This window comes from Paramisgurnus dabryanus, chromosome 23 (assembly GCF_030506205.2).
Source record: "Paramisgurnus dabryanus chromosome 23, PD_genome_1.1, whole genome shotgun sequence".
In the NCBI taxonomy this organism is placed as follows: domain Eukaryota; kingdom Metazoa; phylum Chordata; class Actinopteri; order Cypriniformes; family Cobitidae; genus Paramisgurnus; species Paramisgurnus dabryanus.
The window spans coordinates 7,123,915-7,150,499 of record NC_133359.1 but is presented as its reverse complement, the minus strand read 5'-3'; the positions used below and the strand labels follow the sequence as shown (position 1 = coordinate 7,150,499).

Here is a 26,585-nt window from a genome sequence, read left to right as displayed (position 1 = left end):
AGTGTGCCACACATTCTAGCTATGCACGGCTGCACCGGGTAGCCACAAACATTGCAAGTGCTCCTACATCAGACCGAGGGCCCTCCATTTGAATCGATATCCATTTCCTGCGGCGTCCAATTACAGCGTAATACAGACATGGATGCCCGTGCTTCAGCAGTCTTTAACCACACTTATATCTGCACTCCCACAGTCTCAGGCGCAGGCCGGGGAACGACCCGGCGAAAATCGCATTAAACAAAACGCTTAGGCCGTTGCGGATCGATTACCCCCTCCCAGACTACGCCAGACAGGCGTAGACTTTCCGGTCTCGGACTGAGCCTCAGATATGTATCATATCTGCCATTGATTTCTCCATCTAAGCATTCGGTGGCATTTTAATCGCATTATCAATTGTCTTCCTTTCACACTATCAGTTAAAAAGAAACGACTAATGGAGGGAAGCTCTCGTATCAAAGCTCTTCTAGTAAGAGTTGAGAGTAGCCACAGTTTGCCAACAGAGACGGCGGTGTCAATTAGCAAGAAGCGAGGAGGGATAATGTGCTCAGGCCAGACTGGCATATAGGCACCACAGCTCAAATTGCAAACAACAACAAATGATTCCGACATCCCGAACGTCTTGAAATGATTTCAAAGGGTGCGGATCAGCAAAGACCCAAGTCAAAATTAGATTAAATTGTAATTCTTTAGGTTTAGTATATCGTTTTTCAAAACTGTGATACACTGTGAAGTTTTATCGACTAAAATATTTGTCTAACTAAAAATGATGAATAACAAAATAAGAAAGATGCTGTCAGCTAAAGTTATAAAGAGAAAAACTCAATCCAGGCTATTTTTGGCATCCACCGATTTCCTTGCTTTGAGATTAAATTAAATGCTTTACAAAATTAAACTGCAGAATAATTCATCACCTACCTTTTGTTACGATCAAGGCAAAAATGAAAAAAAATAAAACTGTATGGTTAACTTATTATGTAAAAGAACATTTATTATCCACTATAACATGATATTCTGAATTAAAACAACAGGTATGAACAGGGCTGGAAATAGGGGAAACAAGGGGGATCTGGTTAAAAATTTTAAAATGGTGAAAAGACAACTTAAAAAAAATAAATAATAATAATAATAGCATTTAAAAAGGACTCCCCATTTTTTTTATTACAACTATTATTTAATAATGCATAATCAAGTTTATCACATGACACTTCACAGTCACGACAGCACTGTATAACCGAGAAATTTTCTCGGACCAAACTGCTGTGTGAATGGGGTTTACAATGGCAGTTTTTAATAAAAATAAAAAAAACATGACTTTACTTCGGCAAAGAACATATAACAACAGATCTAAAAAAGAGAGCAATTTTGACAATAATCTTTGACTATTTTTAGATGCGATTGATGTCTCTGGATTTACTCACCCAAAATTGAGTGCACGGCGAACGCCAGGTGATGGAACAATCCGCTCTGATGATGGGCTTGACATCACATGCCGTCCTGGTGACATCTTTCGAACTTCCCAGGCCAAAGATGTAGGCCTACAGGAAAAGCATTCGAAATCACTGAATTAGAACTGACCCAAACATGTATCCAAATGTTCAAAAACATGAACACTTTCTGCAGAGCTTTATACAACACCAGCAAGTAGATAAATGCATTCATCTTGATAGAAATGGCAGTGATAAACTTAAAGGGACACTCCACTTTTTTGAAAATAGGCTTATTTTCCAGCTCCCCTAAAGTTAAATATTTTATTTTTACCGTTTTGGAATCCATTCAGCTGATCTCCGGGTCTGGCGGTACCACTTTTAGCATAGCTTAGCACAATCCATTGAATCTGATTAGACCATTACCATCGCACTCAAAAATGACCAAAGAGTTACCATATTTTTCCTATTTAAACCTGACTCTTCTGTAGTTACACCGTGAACTAAGACTGACAGAAAATTAAAAGTTGCAATTTTCTAGGCAGATATGGCTAGAAACTATACTCTCATTTCAGCGTAATAATCAAGGACTTTGATGCCATACCATGGCTGCAACCGGTGCAATGATATTAAGCAGTGCCTGAAAATAGTCCCCTGCTACTGAAAGTAACAAAGTTTTACCTTGGTCTTAATACACGATGTAACTACAGAAGAGTCAAGTTTTAAATAGGAAAAATACCGAAACTCTACGGTCATTTTTAAGCGCGATGCTAATGGTCTAATCAGATTCAATGGACTGTGCTAAGCTATGCTAAACGTGGTACCACCAGACCCGGAGATTTCACCCCAAATTACTTCTCATTGATCAGACTGAAAACATACTTTAAACACCAGTGTAAAAGTGTGTTTCTGTATGTGGTGTGTCTGTTATTACCTGTTCTGAGCATCTGTTTTTTCCAGCTTCTCTTGGAGTTGGATCCAATCGATCAGAGCTTTGAAATCTCTGACGTAGTTATCCAACATCATCAGCACCTCCTACAAAATGGCATTTGGGATGTCAGTTTAGAGGCCTCAAAGAGTTATGGAGTTACAAGTTAAACATTGTGGTGTGTCTTCTTAAAAAAACAATGCTGGAAATGATACATATTTGCACAGGCTGGTCAATGAGGAATCACTCCTTTGCCTGGAAGGATGCTTATGTTTAAACCCTTGGTTCTCAAACTTTCCAGGCCTAGTACCACCTTCAAACAAGTCAGAAACAATACAAATGCTACTTAAGCCTTGGGTATAGTCTGTTTTTTACACATACATGAGCGTCTGCGCAGAGTCAAACGCAAAGCATAGTCCATTTGACTTATAAACCCCCCCCAAGAGTTGATCTCCAAGCAGCACTGTTGGCCTTCACCTCAATGATAAAACTGTGACCCGAGAGGCCTTATCTGACCTGGAGAGAGGGGCAGATTAGCCCTCCCACCTGCCAGCTCTTTTGTGGCCTGTCCGGAGGTACAATAAGCTTGGCCCCAGCCCACAGCAGGATAAGGTAAAGTCAATGCTAAGCAGAATCCCGGACGAGTCCCCGATTTTTGTTCACACTGGAGGGCAGCTGTAAACCAACACCCTGTTGTCTTGGGTGAGGAGTGGGCATCCAAAGCTACTGGAGCACATCTCTCTAACACACACACACATTCCCACCAAAAAGGCACTCAAAGGGGACAAAAAGAAAAGGATGAGGGCAAAAAGAAAGAAAACAGCACTGCCACTCTTTACCGCTTCAGTGGTCTTCCACAAGAGGTGCGGCTGAAATTACCAATTAGCTGTGCAAAAGGGGGCTGGCAAATCTGATTGAGGCTGTAATCATTTCTAGTTACTGGCAAAGAATGTGCAGCGAATGATGAAATGTTCATTGTCTATCTGATATTCGATCTGGGAGTGTCGTGGGGACTCTGGGGAATCCCTTGGCTCCAGCAAAGACCCTAGAGCTAGAAAGTGCTGCCACAACACAGATTAGGACAGAGCCCAGACCTACCACAGACTTTTAAGATTACAAGAAACCTGCTTGGCACTAACATTAAATTCTTGTTAAAGCGATACTCCAGCAAAATATCAAAATTACCCTATGGTATACCCACCCTCAAGCTATCCGAGATACATATATCCATCATCTTTCAGAAAAAACACATTTGGAGTTATTTTATGTCCTTACTCTTCCACACTTTATAACAGTAGGAAACAGGGATCGGGGAACAACTTCTAAGAAGTGCATCCATCCTTCACAGAAATAATACACAGGGCTTCAAGGGGTTAATAAAGGTCTTTGTAAGAAAAATTGCCATATTTCAAACTTTATAAACCATATTAACCAGCTTCCAGGAACAGCGGCATCTCGGACTCACACGATTCACGAGAAAGTTTTAGCATAGTAAGCGACCAAGCGTTCGTTGCCATGGGAACGTTGCGCAGTAACTCTCGTAAATCGCATGATTCTGAAATGGCAACATTACCGGAAGCAAATTAATAAATTTGAATAATATGAATACATTTTTTCTTACAAAATCGCATCGATTACCTGCAGAAGACATTTATTAACCGGTGGGAGCCATGTGGATTACCTCAGTAAAAAAGGTGAAAACCCGACTAAAACACACCGTAAACAGGCCTTAATGTGTAGCGGAAAAACACCCAATCTGGCAACACCCGCATTTCATGGCTGCATGCGTCATCAAAACAAAGAGCAGCATGGAGGTGACGCACTGGACGCTGCTCACATAGTTTAACATTAAATAACATCATATTTTTCCTAAACGGTTAAGGATTAACATAGGTTGCTAACGCATATTCTGGATCTTGATTGACTCTGACTAACCTCACACTATTTAACGTGCACGTGCGAGTTGTCCTACACGCGATGCCTCGCAGCGCTTCTCGCCCGGAAAACCCCCTTGAAGCACCCGGCTAGCCTTTCAAGGTATGTGCAATCAAATACAAAACTTAAAAGACAGTCAAAGCTAATGTAAACCCTGGTTGGATAAGGATTTAAAGTTGGATATGAAGATGAAATCTGACTCATTTAGCTTCATTGTTAAAACTGATAAAATAATTGCTGTCTGTGGTTCAATATGGGCTATAATGGCAATAATTTTAAAAAAATAATAAAGGGAAAAAGAATTATAAATTAGTTCATTTTTGGAACTGTGAACTAGTTTTGAAATATGAACTATGAACTGAATTAGTTCATTTTAAAATTTGTGAACTGTGAACTGAACTACTTCATGTAGAAAGTGAACTTTCCCAACACGGCATATAGCGGACTTGCTTCATGTTGCTTCAGCCATTGTATATTGTCTATTGTGCTTCATTCACATTGAAGCTTTCTTGCTTTAAAAGACATATCGCAACTAAAACAGGAGTTTTAATTGCATGAGTTATGGTCAAAAAAGTCCATTGCTGCCATAAGTAAATATTATTAAACAATTATGCATGCTAGCACAAAGTATCACATAATATGCAAATGTGTTAAACTTCAAAGGTCTTGAGCAACCTCTAAATATTAATTAATATAGAAAAAAAATGTGCACTTTTTTTAGTTTATTTATTCAAACATATATAATATATACGAAGGAAAGCATGTATACAAAAATAAAGGAATACTACAGTATGTATATGTGTGTGTGTGTATATATATATATATATATATATATATATATATATAAATATAAATATATAAAAATATAAATATATATAAATATATATATATATATATATATATAAATATAAATATAAATATAAATATATAAAAATATAAATATAAATATAAATATAAATATAAATATAAATATAAAAATATAAAAATATAAATATAAATATAAATATATAAAAATATAAATATATATATATATATATAAATATAAATATATATATATATATATATATATATATATATATATATATATATATATATATATATATATATATATATATATATATATATATATATATATATATATATATATATATATATATATATATATATATATATATATATATATATATATATATATATATATATATTATAAACATAAACAGTGTGTGATTTGCTGGTGGAAAGAGGGGGTATATATATAAACATAAACAGTGTGTGATTTGCTGGTGGAAAGAGGGGGATTTACCCCCCCCCCTCTGGTCATGGTAAAAACGCTGCCATGCAATAGTGCAAACAACAGTAAAATCAGGACAATAGGTGACAGCGTGTCTACGTTATGTAATGATCTTTTTTTGTAATCCATGCCCAGATTTTCCACATGTTGCCAAGCACTATTTTGGCACGAAAAATATTGTACAAGTAAAAAAAACAAATTCAAAATCGAGGGGAACTCCCAGGATGACTCAGGAAAGCAAAAAAACCATCACTAAACACACATTTTTTTTGTCTAAAGTCTTGTCTAAGTAGGTAAATATAGCCTAGTACATTGCATTATTTTCTATTAAATATTGGGATTAAAAATATTATAAAAGTGTTTTTGTATGTCTGGCACAAAGCATAAAGAAGGAATGCATTCTGGCATGTACAGTACAGGTTCCATAATTGTTTTATTAAGAAAAACATTCATCCCTATGACTTTTCTACAAATGACACCCTGTAAGTGAAGGGAACAACAGCAAACATTTTAAAACTGATCCCGCAAATTCTGTCTTATTTGTGGACACCCTGGCACAGTTTCAATCATGATCCAATTATGATATCAAGATGCATCATGATGCACTGAATCATATCGCAGTATGCATAAATCGTGAGGTAGTTGGCAAACCCCAAGTGTTTAGGTGTGGGCAGATCAAGACGAAGGCCTGTGGCGTGACTGATGCTCTGGACGTGGTGGGGGACGAGACGCAAAGCGAAACAGGCGTGTGCGTGATTGATGGGTGGTAATAGGGGAGTGGCAATTGGGAGGAGAGGTCCGTGGTGCTTTTAGTTAATAGAGGAGTCAAGGCAGTGAAAGATGTGTCCGGCAGCTGGACAGGCTAGTTAACAGCATCAGGACATGAAGGAAGATAGTGGCATAATGCAACAGCTGAGGGAGAACAAGCATGGTTGGGAAAGAAAAATGTCTTTAAAAATTCCTGGCTTGAAAAAAATGAATGAAACTAAATGTACTTTGTCTAATTGGGACAATTCATGTACATCACAAAAACACATGAGCCTTGTTGGGGCGCTTGTCAGATGTAAAACTGAATAACCCCCACACCCAAAAAATTTCTGACATATTACATCTCTGATACATGCAAGTGAAAGAAGTCTTGTCTCCTCCACGGCCTCATCCGACATAAATCATAGTTGGGATGCGGGAGAAGCCTGATAAGAACTAATTAGTCCTCCGGGCTGTGGGTTAAAGATGTGGGCGTTACTTGAATGAGAATAAATCAAGCAGTCAGACCAATCAAGCGTCTCACAAGCAGCACGACTCAGAGACAGAGGTGAGACTGAAGGATTGTGGGATTGAGATTTTTTACACGTTATATTTTTAAAAGACACTAAAAATCTGTTTTCATTACAGTGAAAGAAATTGCTCTACCTCTTAAATGTTTTATTCCTGCAAATATAACCAACGCGTTTCATGATCCAAGTAGTTCTGCTTCTTTTAAAATTGCCATAAATGCCAGTTTATGTTGTATTCATGCCAACTTTAAATGTTTTACAAAACTCAAGCAGAATGTTTTACATCTACTAAAAAAAACATTTTCCCTGTGAACGAGAAATGATTGACAGTTCAGTTTGATAGGCTGTTATGTACTACACAGGAATGTGCTGGTAAAGCACATGTACAAGGAAAGTAAGCATGGAAAAACTGCTGAATCACAAACTTTTACATCCATATAAGTGCACTCGGTGAGTAAATGCATTTGTGGGTATGCACGTGGACTTATGTAGCTCCAGGTCTTCAATCTCTCATCATACAGCCCCCTACTGTCAGACGCCAATATGCTAAAGGTCTATAAGAGAACATGAATGCATAAACAGGCTCAAACCAAAGGGCCGGGAGTGTTAACATAACCGCCGGACATGGCAACCAATAGGCCGCCTGTCAACAAGGTAACCGCAAGAGGATCCGTTAACTAGCCGTGATCGGATGGCTAAACCCCGCTTAGCGTAATTCCAAATTACACGGCAATCAATAAATCAGAGCCGGTAGTGTCAATGCAAACCAAGGGCCTAAATAAAGTCCGAGGCCATCCTGGCCAAGGTAAGCACGGTAAGTGCCCTTGCAAGGCCTTTGCCAACCAAAGCTCACAAAGTAAGTTTGCTGACATAGATCCCGAGACCGAACCGGACACAAAAATACAGTTTATTGGCTGTTGAATTGACAAATTGTACAGTTCACCGTGCCGTCCTGACTCTGTACTGGTCATAAAGGCTTACTGTGATCAGCTTTGTAGGTTTTACTTAAAAAAAAGCAGCTATGGTGCAAAAGTGTTTGGGTTGTCACCTAGAGGTCATACGCAACACCGGAGGGCTCGCACACATACAGAATGAATTGGGGGGCAAGGGGGGGTCCTTTATTTACACATGTCATCAATCTCCACTCCCTTTAGAAAGGCCCTAGAGAGGTGCAGTGATAATTCTCTCACCAAACCTTTCTGACACAAACCAGAAAACAAAAGGAATGTAAAGGGGGGCCGAGATCCATCATAATAGCAATCCCTCAAACCCTCTAGTGGTTAAAAAGTGTAATAGCACATCGCTCATTATGAAGCTTCCTGCATAAAAGGTATTGATGTATTGTATACTACCTGCACATTATTATTTCGCATCGTGCACATTACCACCTTGGGTGTGCATTATTTTTTGAATAATTCAACGGCCGTCGACAATTAAGTATTTTTCCAGTTATTAAAAAAAAAAACATGCAGCAACCATAGCACAATAAAAAAAGATATGTTGAGCATACAGGATTGTGGGATTTAATATTTCTTGTGTGCGTTACTTTCAAATGCAATTTGAAAACATAAATATAACAAAAAAACATTTTAAACACTAAGCTCTTTATAAACAAGACCATGTGGAAATGCCAATATTACCGTGTCTTTGTGAGCAACTAGTTAAATTTTTTAAAACATTAAATAATTCTGGTCATGTTTTTGATTAAGATAAACCGGTCTGTCAAAAGGTTAAATTTTGGGCTGACAAATCATACCTTACACTCCACAACACTCTGGTCAGATTCGCAGGTGACGTAAATCTCGTCCACCGCCCTGCGCAGGTTATCGAACAGGAAGGCCCAATATCGTGCTCTGAGGTCCACTTTCCGTGGCTGTCTGGTTTTGGTGGGGCTCTTCTCGGCTCCTTTGTCCAAAATCGACCCAGGTGCGAGTTTACAGTCCAGGGCTGTGTTCTGTAAAGGGCAAGTGATGTTTCATGAGTCACTTCAAATGTCTTAAATACCTTAAACTTATTTAGGATTGGAAAAGTTTATACTTTAAAATAACAGGCTGGGCATTTAAAAGGTAAAATCTGCATTGACCATCAAAGTCTGTACTGTTATTTTGATCTCAGAGGTAATGTAGGCAAAGACAGATATTTGAAGTTGATGGTCTCTGGTGCCACCTAGTGACTGCCATGAGTAACTGCTGTTTTTTGGATCTTATTGTGACAAAAGAACTTATTAGTTAAACTTTTGATCAGGTTATGTAGTACTGCCAGATTTAATGTTGCTGTTTTCACTTAATCCATATACATTAAACGTTACTCATTAAAAGGCCGTTCACATTATAACGATAAATATAACGTTAACTATTATAACGATAACTTCATGCTAATTCGTTCACGCGCTGGGCACTCGCGCAAATAACTTCCTTTCCTTTAATAACATTAACTTTTATCGGATATTTCTTGTAATAAAAACTGTTGCAATCGTTTACATGTCACTGAATATGTAAATATGCTGTTCTTGTTGCATTAGCGGGTAACCAGCAGATGTCCTCAACACGCTGATTTTCGTGTAAGTCAAGTCTGAACAGTGAATCTAGTTTGTATAATCTAAATTAATATCTTACCTTTTGGCGTAGTCAGTGTGGTAGCGAAAAAGCATTATGTAGTGAATTTCACAGCAACTGCATCAGCGCTGGATAACTTACCTGAGGTAATTTTATGACCTCCGCATTGAGCTTTTCAACTGTCATTTCAAGTGCGCGTGAACTTGAAGTTCAAATGGATTTGATTGGCTGTCAATGGTTTATCGTTTATTATGTGGGGGGAAATCGCTCAGAAAGTGATCCCAACGATATCGTTCGTTGCATCTTTATCGTTATAGTTATTGTGTGAACTCAAAACTGTATTTTTTTATAGTTATCGTTATAATGTGAACAGCCCTTACCTCAGAGTTAAATGTGCACATTTTACACAATGACCGCAAAAGCATCAAGAAACATCTGTAAAACCGTGTTCCCTTCCAGGTCACATAAGTATTTTAGTTTTAAATTAACAATTCAGAATTCAATAACAATTCAGTTTCACAACTGAGTAATTCCCACCTGTTTTTTATTCCTCTGGAGTCCTGCATTGATTCGCTGAGCTCGTGCGTTGCTGTTAATGTGATGTTTTGATTTACCTGCATGTGGTGTAGAAACAAGACAACAGTATAAAGATTAATTTCATACACATGTGTGACCACAATACCAGTCACCTGAGATACTCAACTATTTGAAACTGAGGGTGCAAAAAATCTAAATATTGAGAAAATCACCTTTGAAGTTGTCCAAATGAAGTCCTAAGCAACACATATTACTATGATAAATAAATGTTTAATATATTTTCAGTAGACAATTCATATCTTCATGGAAGATGATCTTTGCTAAAGGAACACGCCCACATTTTGGGATTTTTTACTTATTCATCCCCGTATCCCCCAGAGTTAGATAAGTGCATACATACCTTTCTCATCTCCGTGCGTGCTGTAACTCTGTCTGGCGCAGCCCCCGCTAGCTTAGCTTAGCACAAAGACTGGAAGTAAATGGCTTCAGCTAGCATACTGCTCCCAATAAGTGACAAAATAACGCGAACATTTTCCTATTTATGTGTTGTGATTTGTATAGTCAAATCGTGTACAAATAACAAGGTCATATGAGACACAGCCATCTTTTAACAGTATACATACATACTGGAAACTATATTCTCAGAAGGCGAAGCACTGCTACTTGGGCGGAGTGATTTGCTTGCAGCACCCGAGAAGCCCCCTGGTGAGGAGCAGAGAGTTCGGTCAAGCAGCAGTGCTTCGCCTACCGAGAATATAGTTCCCAGTATGTATACTGTTAAAAGATGGCTGTGTCTCATATGACCTTGTTATTTGTACACGTTGTGACCATACAAATCACAACACAAATATGAAAATGTTCTCTTTATTTTGTCACTTATTGGGAGCAGTATGCTAGCTGGAGCCATTCACTTCCAGTCTTTGTGCTAAGCTAAGCTAGCGGGGGCTGTGTCAGACAGAGTTACAGCACGCACGAGATGAGAAAGATATGTATGGACTTATCTAACTCTGTGGGATACAGTGAATAAGCTAAATGTACAAAATGTGGGCGTGTTCCTTTAATATCCTAATGTTTGATCCATACAATGTATTGTTGGCTATTGCTACAAATAGACTCATGCGACTTATGACTGGCTTTGTGGTCCAGGGTCACATATAAACACCAAGCTGCAATAAACTGAATGAATTAAAAAATATAAAAGTTAGTTTATGTCAATTTCATATATCATTCATAAATACAAAGCAGTTTTGGCACCCAAAAGTGTGATCATATCAATTTGTGCATTCTCTAGGGTTCAAACCCATGACTTAGCAGCACTATGGTCTACAGATTAAGCTATACAGTTACTCAAAATGTAATTTTTTTATCCGTTTTTGAGTGTAATATTCCCTTAACATTTCTTTTGCTTAACTCTTTCCCTGCCATCGTTTTTTAAAAGAAGTTGCCTGCCAGCGCCAGCATTTTTTATGATTTCACAAAAGTTTAATGCCTTCCAGAAAATGTTCTTCTTTAGATATATAAACATACAATATATCAAATGAAAGAACAGATCCCGTTTCATCCTATCTTCATTAGTTCGCTTTTTATCACCTCTGAAATATGGGTAGGTTTCTTCAAAAATACAAAAGATTCAGAACGATGATTAAAACATACACAGAGTTCTTACTGTTTGACCTAAGGGGTTGCTTACATGTATTAAAAGATGGGTAAGAGCACCACCTGGTGGATAATAGAGGAAATATGGATTGCCGGAAAAACTTGTCATTGGCAGGGAAGCGTTTTCTGGCGGGGAAAGAGTTAAAAACACCTTGTACAGCATTTACAGCTGATCTTGCATCAGAGCCTATATTTTGAATGAGTGATAAGAACAAGATCGGCTCCCTGTAGTCAATCTACTCCTCTTAATCAATATATAAGGTTAAATCTAAGGTTATACAACTCCTAATCCAGAAACAGTTATAGCACTTGACGCAAACTGAGCTGTGTTTGATCGGACAAAACAGAAAAAACTGTGTGCCCGGGACAAATACCCCCCCCCCCCCCCCCGTGGTAGTGACCCATCATCAGTGCTGACAGCAGAACAGTGGATGTGGGTCAGCTTGCACACGAGCACATTAGGATTTCACACATTGCCACAAAGACAGCTCTGTAACGTCAGGTACGAGAAGAGCCTGACAGATTTTGAGCACTTTTTCATCGCCCACATTTGCTTTGCAAATGGACACTCTTCAGAAATGCGTTAGAATTGCATTTTAAGTGGCAGACTGATGGGCAGGTGATTCACGTAGGATGTGTGACTGTTTATGACTCTGACAAAAAGAGCAATGAATCATGGACTAGTTGCTATTAATACATGATCTAAGATTGGGTTACTTTTTTAACCCTTTGCTTATATTGTTTCACAGAATAAATGTGAACCCTATAAATCTGAAAAGGGGCGGGAAGTGTTTTTAGCATCATCATCAAAAAGTGCTAACTTAGACAGGAACAGAAGTCAGACTGATAAATAACAATTATCTGATATCAGATTGAGGCATGTTTCCCCTCACCAGCTGTGTGTGTGCGTGCGTGCGTGCGTGCGTGTGTGTGTGTGTGTGTGGGCGTGCGTGTGTGTGCGTGTATCAGATCTAACCCTCTTCCTCCTTGTTCTCCACCGGGACACTCCAGGCAATAAGGTTGCGAGCAGCACGCCCTTCCTCTGCCACAATCTTCCTCACCTTGTCATGACTGTTGGACCGCTGGAAAGAGGCCTGCAGCCAAGAGAAAATATACATGGTGTGTTGCCAAAACATTATTTTAAGAAAATCTAGAATAAAAGATTCACATACACTTAAAATGTAACAGGTCAAGAACTATTTAATACGAATATTTGCACCAAATTTAATGTCTATGTCAATATACAGAAATATATCAATGATCTCTTTTTTAAAGGGACACTCCCACTTTTTTTGAAAATATACTCATTGTCCAGCACCCCTAGAGTTAAACTTTTTATATTTACCGTTTTGGTGGATTTCCGTTTCTGGTGGTACCACTTTTAGCATATTTTAGCATAATCCATTAAATCTGATTAGACCATTAGCATCACGCATTGGCAGGGGCAATGATATTACACAGTGCCTGAAAATAGTCCCCTGCTATTGAAAGTAACCAAGGGAACTATTTCGGGGCTGCATAATATCATTGCACCTGCTGCAGGCATTTTACGGCGGCAAAGTCCTTGATTATTACGCCAGAATGAGAGTATAGTCCTAACCATATCTGCCTAGAAAATCACCACTTTTAATTCTCCATCTGTCTTAGTACACGATGTAACTACAGAACAGTCAAGTTTTAAATAGGAAAAATATATCGAAACTCTGTGGTTATTTTTGAGCGCGATGCTAATGGTCTAATCAGATTCAATGGATTATGCTAAGCTATGCTAAAAGTGGTAGCACCAGACCCGGAGATCAGCTGAATGCATTCCAAAACGGTAAAAGTCAAATGTTTAACTCTAGAGGAGCTGGAAAATGAGCATATTTTCAAAAAAGTGAAGTGTGCCTTTACTATCTTTGTTTGGAGCAGATGCGGCTGACTTCATAATTATGCAGCTTGCATGGTTTCAGTGGGGTGGTGGGCAATTGACATCACAGCAAACAAATACATAAAATGATATTCATTATCGAATATTAATCGAACATTAGATTATTTGTTGCGTCCTCAGCCACAATATTTGCAACAACCCAGTGTTTTTAATTAGTGTGGATATTTTATTAACTTGATATATCATTTAAACGTATAGACCCTTTAACAGCCCATGTGATCAAATAGCCTGCAACAGAAGTGTTGTTATTCCCCAGTAATTCTAGCGTGTTAGCAACTCAGAAAGTTTATTAAAACGGTTTCCCAGCATCAATGTCTGGTTGTTGCGTTACTAAAATAATATACTAATATACGTATAAATGTATCTGGCAACTTTATTTTTGGCCATCTACTAACGTCTTCTATCCACTCCACTATAGTACACGGATCTGTTAGCTGTGTTGAAAAAGTTGATAAGTCAACTTTTTAAAACAACTTTCTTTGTCTGTGTTGCTTCACTGCTGATTCTTACCATACTTCCGTTGCCATTCTGCACGCGCATACGTTGCCACGTCATCGTGTACAAACTGTAAAAGGGTTTATTACCCCACTTTCATAAAAAGAATTCTGATAATTTACTCACCCCCATGTCATCCAAGATGTTTATGTCTTTCTTTATTCAGTCGAGAAGATATGAAGTTTTTTGAGGAAAACATTCCAGGATTTTTCTCCATATAATGGACTTTAGTGGACCTCAACAGTTTACAGTTTTAATGCAGTTTCAAAGGACTCCAAGCGATCCCAACCAAGGCATAAGGGTCTTATCTAGCGAAACAAGAGTCATTTTCACCAAAAAAAAATAAGTACTTTTTAACCACAACTTCTCGTCTTGCATTAGCCTTGTGATTCGCCAGTGTGATCTTGCATATTTCATAGTCACGTCAAAAGGTTAGCGTGACGTATGCAAAACTACCACTCCAGTGTTTACAAGTGTGAAGAAAGACCATTCCGACATGGTTGTTTGTGGAATGATACCAATAAATGTCTTTGTGTCAATTTATTCTTTAAAATGGTCCACAAGTGTGCGTTTCACATATGTAACGTGTGACCTTTCAACGCGATTACGTAATACGTAAAGTCGCACTTGGTGCGTCACACAGCGTTTTACACAGTAAAAGTTTAAAAGTACTTTTTGGGGCGAAAATGATGATATTTTCACTAGATAAGACCCTTATGCCTTGGTTTGGATCATTTAGAGCCCTTTGAAGTTGCATTGAAACTATAAACCTTGAGGTCCACTATATGGAGAAAAATCCTGGAATGTTTTCCTTAAAAAAAAACTTAATTTCTTTTCAACTGAACAAAGAAAAACATAAACATCTTGAATGACATGGAGTAAGTAAATTATCTGGATTTTTTAATGAAAGTAATCCTTTAATATGATTTTGAAAAATGCATATTATAATCAACTCATTCTGTTGTTTGTTGCCTAAATGCGTTATGCAAATGCAAAGCTCCTCCGACTGCCAGATTCACTCACAGACAGCAATATTTCATAACGCTCAATGGTTTTCACACATGCATAAACAGCATTCTCCTCGTCTGCCTGAATTTCATGTCCTTGGGGTTAAAATACACAACTGACCTAGTTACCCAAATAACAGCAACCTTTATTTCGTGGCTATAAGTCAGGATTCAAAGCAGAAGATCAAAATTATTGCAAGTCATAAAGACACTACTCAATTGACTTGTTGCCTGCCAGCAGGGTGTTTGGATGTAAATATTTACTCGGGGTTTAGTGGGTTTTTGGCAGCTGACCGCCAGAGCAAGGCCCAAGTCTACATTCGTCCCACATTGGAGGAAGGGGAGTGGGCTGCTTGCAAATTTGCATCCCATGATGGTGCAAAATAACCAATGTAAAAGTGCAAAGAAAGTTAATGTTACATGTGTACCTAAGTTAATTACTTAATCACCAGCAGGTCACACCTAAGGTCAGATCTACCAATGCACTTCTGCACCCCAAAGCAGCGTACCAAAAACACAGGTATAGGGGTTCATGCCTGCAAATCGATCTCAACGAAAAACCATGCAGGCTAAAGAAGAACAGAAGATACGTACAGAATAGAAGTAGAGTCTGTAAGCTGGTTCCTCGTCCATATCCGGACCTGACATGCTACCGAATTTGCTTATGGCAACCTGTTACCCCCTCACCGGCATCTTCGGTGCAAGCACGGCCTGATTTCGACATCTGTCAGCTGGACCAAAATTAGCCCCATGAGTGAGCGTGGCTTTTGGCTCTTGCAAACTCGCCCGGCTGAGCAGATTCCTCTGCCAAACAGGACAGAAAAGAGAGAGACCTGCCGTCCTGGTTAGCACCCAATATCTCTCCTCCAGAGAGATTTTGCAGCTACTGTTTTGCGGTCTTGTTTTGCCGTACAGCTTGGCAGAGAGTTGAATACATCTCTCTCTCTCTTTCTCTCCGTGCTGTCATGTGCACATGGCAGGCCGCCCACTTCACCAGCATGTGCTGGAGGCGGCAGGGGCTGCGCGCCTGCATTAGATACACCGTGTCCGATTGGAGCTCAGCGGTGCGTAACTGACAACAGGGTTGGAGAAGTAAACGGAGACGAGCCAATGCGGTGATCTTTCACAGACACGGCCGTGAGCATGACAGATCTCATGCAAAAACACAGCGATGTCCACACTGAAGATTCAGGTCAGTACATAATTGTTTTTTTATATAATTAAAATCTTAGAATTATTGCTCACTGATATAGCTGAGCAGCAAATGCAGCAAGTTATTTAACAAGCAAACAGTTGAGGAGCTCTGATGCAAAAGTCGCTAAACGGCACGCTACCTTCGTCAAAAATCTGATAATGATGGGTCTGAAAAGACAAGCGGGTTTCAAATAGGGCTGCATAACGATTAATTGCAAGTAATCGTTTGCTGAATTAAAGTTTTCGTTTACATTATATATGTGTGTGTACAATGTATAATAATTATGTATATATAAATACACACACACACACACACACACACACGCATTATACAGTACATAGTACACACATCCCGTCCAGGATTTCGGTGCGTTTTCCGGAAGTCGTATTTGTTGACCGCATACGCCATTCAGTTAAAAACATAAGATATACAATCGTAGTTTCATTCTTACCTTAAAATGTAACGGTTGCTTTTCTGTAATAATATTAATAATCCTCTATGACGTATGCGGTCGACAAATACGACTTCCGGAAGACGAACACAAAATCCTGGACGGGATGCGTAGGTCACCCTATCGTTATGCAGCCCTATTTTAAAGTTTTTGATAACGACACCTTGTCTACGAGTGAACTATGTAAACACATATCTGTGATAGGGGTGACGTCGTGTGCACGCGTTAGTTTGCATGTGCGATTATAACCAAAACAACAATGGCGACCTACAGAACTGCATTTTTGCTGCTCAAGATACTGAGTTTATTAACGTTTCTCCAACAAAGTTTACAAAACTTGGGCATTTTATAGCTCAGGGTCACTTGTAGTAATAAATCTACCTCTAAATCTAAACAAAACTGCTCGTTGCTTTTGCCATCGTGATTATTTGTATTTATGCTTTACAAAGTAGCATCACCACCTACTGGCCTAGCACCCGTAATACAGCAGATTTAGTCGTTTTCGTGGATCATTGAAAACCAAGGGGTAACCTTTCGATCTCTCTGATGAAGCCAACACAGAAGTTACTTCTACATTCTACATACTACATTTCATCAACGGTTGCTAGAGACTGGCTCCAAAACAGAGTCAATCCCCATAGACACCCATGTTAAAATGCCCAACTTTACAGCAGAAAATATTGTGCTTACAGCTGGGTACAAAAAGCGACTTTGGTCTAGATATTATAGCTAATCTTCCCCTTCATGACAACTGTGAGGGGGTGATTTTTTTATAACTTGCCAGTTTCAATTATATTAAGCCTTAAAGTTCATAAGGCTGCATAATTAGGTGGGCGTGGTTTCAGCAACCAGCCACCTCAGCTTCACCCATGTCTCGCCTCTTTTACCCATTTTCGGTTATCCCCGAGTGATGCACAGTGACACGCAGCCAAGATGGCAACGGTAAAAGCTCTTCACAAACCTATGGGTGATGTAACGGACATGACATCCATATTTTTCACCGTCTGCATTTTCACCATTGATCTTTTTGACAACGTTGTATGTGTATGTGAAATCTTTCAAAAGCCTAAAAGGATAAACTTTTCCGTTTTCCACATTAGTGTAAACATAGCTTTGGATAAAAGCTTCTTCCAAATTCATAAACGTAAACTTAAAACATCTGAGATGATTCCAGATTCATATTTAATATGCATTATTTAGACAATTTTTTAATCAATTGTGCATTAGCACAAGTAAACAAAACAAATTACTAAATAATGCACTTTTTTCCTTTATAAAATTACAGAATCATTCCAAAAAAAGAATCAACTCTTATTATATCAATGAAATATTATATGAAATTATAATAAAACCAATATTATCATACTCTTAAAGGGGTCATAGCGTGAAAATCAGACTTTTTCCATTTTTAAGTGCTATAATTGGGTCTCCAGTGCTTCTATCAACCTAGAAAATGTAATCAAGTTAACCCAGTAACTTTGTTTGGGTAAGCCATTTTCTGCAAGCGTGTGAAAAATTAGGTCGTTCAGATTTTGCCTGTTTTGTGAGGTAGGTAGTAAGGCGAATTACAATAATACCGCCCACTTAATCTGCAATATCCAACCACAGCACTGCCATAGTGCAGAGAGAAAGAGAGAAAGGAAAAAGTACTTGACAGCACAATTGAGTTTCAATTACAACAAATCACCATCATTGTGATCACTGTTTGCACTTCATCCGCTCATTTGCATTTTAAACGACACACCCAAAAACGGCTCACTTTTGCTCAGGCCTACAAATTATCAATTTTTACGGGCTATAATAAATTAGCTGTGGAGTATTTTGAGCTAAAACTTCACATACACACTCTGGGGACAGCAAAGATTTATTTTACATCTTAAAAATATGTCATAATATGACCCCTTTAAAAAATTAGACTGAATTAGCCATCCAATGAGATATTTTACATACCTTATCATATTACATTGTTCTCTGTGTGCATACTTTATATGCTTTCCGTAATGTACACTATTTTTGAGCTGCAAACTTATATAGTAAGTGCATCAGTTAAACATTGAAAAAAACCTAAGGAGCGGTTTCCCGGACAGGGTTTAGATTAATCCAGGACTAGGCCTTAGTTATATTAGGACATTTAAGTATTTTTTACAAACAAACCTATACTGGTGTGCATCTTGAGACAAAACAATGGCACTGCTTTATGTTAAGATATGGCAGTACAAGGTGTTTTTAAATTAAAGCAGCTCAAATATGCATTTTAGTCTGGGACTACTAGGATAAGCCCTGTCCGGGAAACCGCCCCTAAGGTTACTAGGATCATTTTTACAGAGGTAATGTCATACCTGGTTAAGTTTATGAACTGTAAAGCATGTTGTGTTTATGATGTTAGTGATGTTTGTGTAGTACTGTACCTGGAAAGTGTTTATAACGGGTTGCTGTAAAACTGTGGTTCATCATCAACATTGATTATCGGAGTACAATACCAAAGAACGCAAAAGCCCAAAACTTGTGAATAAAGGCTTTCTCTTTGCATCAGAAATAGTAAACATTACTTTAGGTTTTAATGATCATACAAACTATGACAGGCAAGATTTACAGATAAATTAATAACCAGCCCATGAAGCTCATACACTGGTTTAGTTTAGCAGTAATGTTGACTACTGTAGGTCTCAGCTTTTTTTACAAAAATAATTTGAGGTACTACTGTGTAAAACAAAATGAATGAAAAATGAATAATATGAGATCTCCCAAATGAAAAATTATTGTAGTAGGCTATACTTTTTACTACTACAGTAGTGTACTTGTATAGTAAACTGTAGTATACTGTAGTAAAGTAATCACTTCACTTATACATTTTATATGCATTTGTGTATGCTTGAAGCGTTCCGTAATGTTGATATTGGTCTATAACTTTGCCACTGAAGCGGAAACTGTGGTTGCTATGGAGAATTTTTGCAAGACAAATACTTAACAATATAAGTGATGTGCATGGTGTGACAGGTCATTACACCCAGTGAACTTCCCACCCGGACTCCCTTTCTAGACATTACAGGCTTATTCCCAAACTCCACAACTCGCCTATGGTGCCCAAAAATCCTGTCCGGGTAGGCAGCTCACTGTGTTTTGGTACAGTTCACCTTTAGTGCGATGTTGATGGGCGTATTCCTGCTTTTCCCTCCTCCGTGAGAAGATCCGGAGCTGTTACTGCCCGACCTGTCTCTCCCGTCCACGCTCGGACCCGCCCTCAGTCCGAGCCGGTGTTGCTGACCAGCGCCGCGCCGGCGACCATCGTGCCGGGCGTCCTTCGACATGAGCTCGATGTCAAACCAGCGACTTTCTGCGACTTAACAACCAGAAGACGAGAAATTAAAATAGGCCTCCTTCTTCTTTTACACTGGTAACAGACGGAACGGAGACAAGAAGCACAGCGCCACCCGCTGGACTGGAGGACGGAAATTTAACCTGCACAGAAACACCTTGGCAACCGCCAAAGTACCATAGTAAAACTGTGGTTACATGGCATTAGCCATCTGTTAATTATTTTTGCACGTTGATTGAAATATCTTAAAATCATTTTATGCGTTTAAAACGTCAAAGATTTTTATTATTTTATTGCATCAACAACAACTTGTGTATTAAATGGGACATTTCACAAGATTTTTTTAAGATGTCAAAAAAACCTTTGGTGTCCCCAGAGTACGTATTTGAAGTTTTTGCTCAAAACATCATATAGATAATTTATTCTAGCATGTTAAAATTGCCACTTTGTAGGTGTGAGCAAAAATGTGCCGTTTGGGTGTGTCCTTAAAATGCAAAAGAGCTAATCTCTGCACTAAATGGCAGTGCCGTGGTTGGATAGTGCAGATTAAGGGGCAGTATTATTATAATAAGATCCCCTTCTGACATCACAAGGGGAGCCAAATTTCAATTACCTATTTTTTCACATGCTTGCAGAGAATGGTTTACCAAAACTAAGTTACGGCGTTGTTATTTTTCACATTTTCTAGGTTGATAGAAGCACTAAGGACCCAATTATAGCACTTAAACATGGAAAAAGTAAGATTTTCATGATATGTCCCTTTTAAGTATACTGCTTTGTATAAACTGCAGTTTAAATACAAACTTTGTTAAATATTTGTCTTTGCATGATGAATAAAATACCCACATGTATTTTATATATATATATAATTTGACCTTTTCTCACCTTAAATATTTTCTGATTCCCCTGCATCACAAAAAACTCTTATTTTGGCATTTCTGTAAATAATTCATGCAAAAATGTTTAAACATTTTAAAGCAAATAATAATATGTACAAAATAAAATATTATAGATGTAATAAAAAATGTATTACAAATATTATATTTCAATGTTAAATCTTGGAACATGCTACTTTAAATTACTACGTTTTTATATCTTATCAAAGGTGCATTACCAACGTCTAGGCTCTAGTAAAGACACATTTAAAGTTAACATTACTGGAAACACATAGATATGGAAATGTACAAAATCTTTTTTTTTCTGCTCCATGTGCGCATTAAAAGCTACACTGAAATACATTCATTGTATTTAGTACAATCTTAAAAAAAAGCCTGATCATACAGAGACGTTTGTAAACCAAATCATCATGTGACTTTCTGTTTTAAAATTATTATTATTGTATAATTCAGTCATTTTAAAAATACTTTACTGATATAGTGGCCATTTGTGAAAGCGAGTTGTTTACTTGAAAAGATGACAAGAGCTGCCACACAATTCTGGCACATTCTGTACCCAATTATACCAAACATGTAAATTTCTGCATTTGGCAGACACTTCTATTCAAAGCTACTTACAGTGCAATACAAGGTATAAGTTTTTATCAGTATGTGTTTCCTTGGTTTAAACCCCTAACCTTTAAGATAAACATCACAACCAACCCACACCCAATAAAAAAACACCCACATCTGCTTGGTTAAGTAATAGGACAGCCTTGTGTCAACAGATTTTTCAGTGGATAAAGTAAATATTGTTGAAAATAGTGATTCAGCGATTCAATTATATTGGCAAGGATATCTAAACATTGTATTGCCCTCATCAGCTGACCACTAGCTTTCTGAACCAGTTCAAATAAATGGGCTGTAAAATTAATATTGTGTACATTCATTCGAAGAATAAAACAAATACAAAATAACAGTCAAGGCCACATATAATACTTCCATCCCGCCCAACAAGGAAAAACACTCCAGATTCTTCTTGTACATTAAAATCATGTATTAATGTCCATAGAAATAAAATAAAAACATTGGGGTAACACTGAATGAAATGGAAGGTCTACCCTTCAGAGGTAGGCAGAGCAGTACATGATAATTCCTAAAACAGTTTTCAAAGCGGGACTGCAAGAAAGACGAAGTGGAAAACACAGATATGCAGTGATTTCAGCTAGTTTATGTGCTGGTGCTACAATTACCGGACACATCAGAAAGAGACAAAGCATTATTTTTGCACACAAAAAAGCATTTTAAAGCACATACAGTATTTTACATTTCCGCTATACTTGTATATAAAAAGAAACTAAAAAGAGAAAAGTTCCCAAATTATGTCCGACATGGGTAAATGATATTAAACTGTCAGTAACTGAAAGCCACAACTAGAGACGGAGAAAAAAAATCAAGATTTCAGTTTTACAAAACAGCATTTCATTATTGTTTTCCATATGCGGTACATGTGATGTGACTGGATAAGCACTTTACCGGATTACGAATGTTTGAAAGAAAGCGAAACGTATAGGCCATTAAATATACATAAAACCTAGAGTAAAAAAATTAATAAAAAGCCAGCTTGTCTATGAAAAACCTTTAACTAAACAGGAATGCATAATGAATTAAAACCAAACGGCAAGTCATGTTTTACAAACTTGACAGGAAAAAATATATATGTACAAATGTTATATATACATATACACACATAGTTGAATGTATATATTCATGTTTTATATATTTAAATTCAACTGGTCATTCCTGTTGAAGTAAGCCAGTGGCCTGGGAGGGCAGAGGGTCCCTTTGAGCACCAAAATGAGTGACGCATGTCCACTTCTGCGCAGTGCTTTACATTAAAGTCCAATTCAGGCATAAACTCCACTCCGAGCACGGATGACCAATCAAAAATGAAGTTCCGTAAATGAAAGTGTATAGAAAACGTATGCATACATCAAGTCATTTGTTTTAAAACATCTGTTCGTGAGTCCCGCCCCCTCCCACCCTACATAAAAGAAACGCCAATGTAGGCGAGTCTGTAGTTGAAATCCTTATGGCAAAGAGTTTGTGGCAAATTCTCCCTTCCCCATTGTGAAAATCCCCTACTGCTTAAAAACAGTCAGGTTGGCAAGAAACAATCGTTTCGACTGATAACCGTTCAATCCGGAGGTAAAAGGTCATGCAGGCGAAACCTCTCTCTTATGTGTGGACGGACATCCTCATTCTGTAATGAAAACCACAAAGGGAACATGAACCAAAACTAGATCTAGAATCCAATAATATTGTATTTGCAGATGCACATTATATCAGTGTCATTGACATTCAAATTAACCTGTAACTATTCAAATGTTTTTTTTAGGTGAGGTGTATAACTTTTTACCAGAACCAAATTGCCGAAATATTGGAAAACATCACACTCTTTCGTCTACTTTTTGAAAAGTAAAAAGGCACAAAAGACCCAAGACACACATACCAGTTCTACCAGCTTCTCCAAAAACGGCACCAGTTTAAGGAGCTCATTGTCATTCTTGTCCACAAACCAACTCTCAATGGGGATCCCATTGGAAAGCTGCAATAACGGAGTAAGCACATCCAGAGCTTTACATACTAATAACTCACCACATCAACAAATGATCATTAGTGTCAGTAACCACATTTATTGTTATGCAACTATCACTATTTTTCTCTAAAAAGCTAGCACTATGATCTAACAGTTGAGTCCAAGAACTCGAGCAGGATTCACAAACCTGATAGGCAAAAGCCTGAGGTGAGTTGTCAATGATCACCGTCTTGGAGAGATCTCTGCCGAGGATGTTAAGGTCTTTAATGTAGTTGCCTTGAACGCATACGCAGTGTTCACGAAACAATCTATGCCTAAAATAAGAGAAAAATTCTTTAGACATTTATTTATTCAAATCACACCTACATAAAACTGGGCAAGAAAACATTTTAAATTATTCAACCAGTGAAATGTTACACTTGCTACAGTACAACTGAGCATCAATGACAACTTGAAGTCTGTGTAAAGTCAGATATTAAATGTGTTCGGAGTTTGTCACACCAAAGGAAAATGTTTTATTAACCACCCAACCAAATCTGAATGTTGGGGAAAAACATCAAGTAAATAAAAGTTGTTATCGAAATCTTGGAAATAAATGCAGCATTCTTTGCTCTTAAGCTGGTGAAGCGTGCCCGCTGTCGGCACTGAAACCATGCCCACCCGCGGGTAAGCTGCTGTGTCTCTCAACTTCAAACTTTATAAAGGTTTTACTTTAAAGCAGATGTCTTAACCTTTTTCAACCCAAGAAGGACCCGTTAATGGATAGAGAGAAGTACCAGTGTATCAATTAAGACTTGATTTACATACATTACACACAAGACATTAAAATAATCGTTTTTGGTATACATTGTCAACATGCATTTAAATTTACTGAATAGTTTAGAAGTTCTGAGAACATTAATCTTAATTAAGTTACATTTTTTTTATTAGCCTATTATATGATGCCTTTACTTTTCCAAAAAAATATTTTGAATTCAAAGAGTTTTTGGAAGATCACCATTCATTTTCTTTCTTTTAAACGGCATGACAATAAAACTAAAGTTGTCAGAGAATCAATTTCTCGAAAAACTGTAAGACTACATTTGGATCAACTTGTTAAAGACTTCTTTAAAAAAATTAAACGGGCTCCTCACACAGGTTAAAGTAATAAAATCCAGTAGGACCCCGGTAATACCACCACAGACAGTGGTTACAGTAGGATTTGTAATGTTGGGGGGGTGACATGCTGGACCTCTAATTAAATTCGATAGGTTTCAACTTTGAAGCAGTGTCAGAGGTTGACCCAAAATATCTTAAAAAGGGCATCTAATATACATCTAATAAAGTTGACTAAAATAATGTATTTTTTAATTATCCAAATCACGCAACATGAGCGTGAAGGCTACCTTCCATAGGAATCAACAAAAACACGTTATTCACTTCCTGTCAGTGCACACGCACCAGTACCAGCGGGCACACTGGCGTTCAGCAGAGGGAGACCTTCAGCCTATGTGCCCAATTTAAACCCTGACCAGAGACCCATCATTTAAAGCAACTGACCTAACCAACTGTTTTTTAGGATCCAGGATGTTCAGCAACTTGTCAGCATACACCTTCTTGGAAGCAGTAAAGAGAATGATCTGTGGATAATTCAAAATTAGAGCAAGTGTCATTCATACAGACCATATCATTCACATTAACAAGGTTTAATGGTGATCATAAGCTTAATCAACAATACATGCAGGGTTCCCACTCCAACTCAAACGTCAAAATACCCAGACTTTTCCCTGACTAAAAATCAGAATTTCCATAACCTATGTCCAGAATGCCGTGAGCCAGATAATGTAGTGTACACTGTACGTTTATACAAAAATGTAGCTTTTATGCATAAATAATGAAGAAACAGTGCAAATAAACAGCTGTTTAAATTGTAACCAATAGAGGCTTGGACCCTGAAATGATATTCCTTTCACAAGTTAACAAGCAAATTAATGGAAACAAATGGAAACAAAAATTTAAAGCAACAAACAAAATTCTCTGATATTCAATGTCTGGAAAAGACCTTTTAAAATTTCAGGATATTCCTGGAATTCCATGACCCGTGGGAACCCTTTACACAGTGTAAAACAAGAAAAGGGAGTTTTATATTCATATCATGTTGTGAAAACAGAGAAAAACTGAATGTTACAATTTAATGGAACGTGTTTGGGTGTGTGTGTGTGTGTTGCGGACCATTTAGCGCGGCATGCAAAGGCAAAAAGCCGCTAATATAGGCACCACCAGCTTCATTTAAATCTACTGCAGAGCGATGCTTAAGAAAACGTGGACAAAACTGTGAAATTTGCTTGGCGCGAGTGCCTTATGCTCAAGGCAATACATCTAATTTGACGAGTCACTTATTAACCGTAAGTAGTTTAAACCATTGCACACATATCTATAATACAAGTAAATTGCATGATAATCATATGGGAGTTATGTACAAAACATAGGACACTACTACAGGGTTCCCACAGCTTAGTTAACTTCAAATTCAAGACCTTTCAAGGACTTTCCAATATCCTCAAATTCAAGGACTAAATGTGGAGACACATTTCAAGTGACAGCAAGGTTACATTATATTACTTTTTAAGATACATTTTGACAGCTCCCTTTTGAGGGAACTCGTGCTGCGTCACTGCGGTGACACTTTGGGGACGCCTCCAGTGGTAAGTGCGTCTGAATGTGTATATCAAAATCAACCAATGGTGAGGATGACACGACAAAGACAGGGTGACGAAGGAGCCAGGAAGTATATCGCTATCTGAAATATTTCCAAAGACGGCGTTATAGGGACACAGGAAGTATGGCAAGGGAGACGCAGCGTCTCGTTCCCTTCTCAGGGAACAACAGTTACATATGTAACCAGAGACGTTTTCATGTGTCAAACACAACTATGCAAAAAAGCATTTTGGTATGAATCAACATTCAAATACAGAAGATATAAACATTTAAAGCAAACAGTTTAGCACATGTGCTTAAAAAGTGTAGAATTTTGTGATATTATCCTACACTACACAGGGAATAATATAGATTTTTTTTTCAGAAAACGTCTTGCATAAAATAGATTCAAGCACTTTCAATTACCTATATCTATGT

General features: G+C 37.8%; 2 protein-coding genes across 6 annotated transcripts in view; both read right to left on the bottom strand.

Annotated features, from left to right (window-relative positions):
- The window catches only part of scaper (S-phase cyclin A-associated protein in the ER), a 140,767-nt gene extending 120,778 nt beyond the window's left edge, over nucleotides 1–19,989 (bottom strand). For 3 of the 5 annotated variants that reach the window (XM_065292114.2, XM_065292115.2, XM_065292118.2), the window contains exons 1-6: nucleotides 19,816–19,989; nucleotides 12,580–12,697; nucleotides 9,948–10,024; nucleotides 8,612–8,809; nucleotides 2,359–2,459; nucleotides 1,419–1,535 (exon numbers count right to left, since the gene is read on the bottom strand). In XM_065292114.2, the coding sequence (XP_065148186.1) occupies nucleotides 1,419–1,535; nucleotides 2,359–2,459; nucleotides 8,612–8,809; nucleotides 9,948–10,024; nucleotides 12,580–12,697; nucleotides 19,816–19,989 (785 nt within the window). Of the gene's footprint in view, nucleotides 1–1,418; nucleotides 1,536–2,358; nucleotides 2,460–8,611; nucleotides 8,810–9,947; nucleotides 10,025–12,579; nucleotides 12,698–15,629; nucleotides 15,877–19,815 lie in introns of those variants that run through there. The other 2 variants (XM_065292116.2, XM_065292119.2) reach the window with 1 other exon arrangement.
- Nucleotides 19,990–21,846: 1,857 nt separating this feature from the next.
- Nucleotides 21,847–26,585, bottom strand: part of ctdspl2a (CTD (carboxy-terminal domain, RNA polymerase II, polypeptide A) small phosphatase like 2a) — a 15,611-nt gene continuing 10,872 nt past the window's right edge. Inside the window, exons 10-13 of the mRNA XM_065292120.2 lie at nucleotides 25,011–25,090; nucleotides 23,659–23,785; nucleotides 23,385–23,480; nucleotides 21,847–23,135 (exon numbers count right to left, since the gene is read on the bottom strand). Of these exons, the coding sequence (XP_065148192.1) occupies nucleotides 23,070–23,135; nucleotides 23,385–23,480; nucleotides 23,659–23,785; nucleotides 25,011–25,090 (369 nt within the window). The 3' untranslated portion in view covers nucleotides 21,847–23,069. The remainder of the gene's footprint in view (nucleotides 23,136–23,384; nucleotides 23,481–23,658; nucleotides 23,786–25,010; nucleotides 25,091–26,585) is intronic.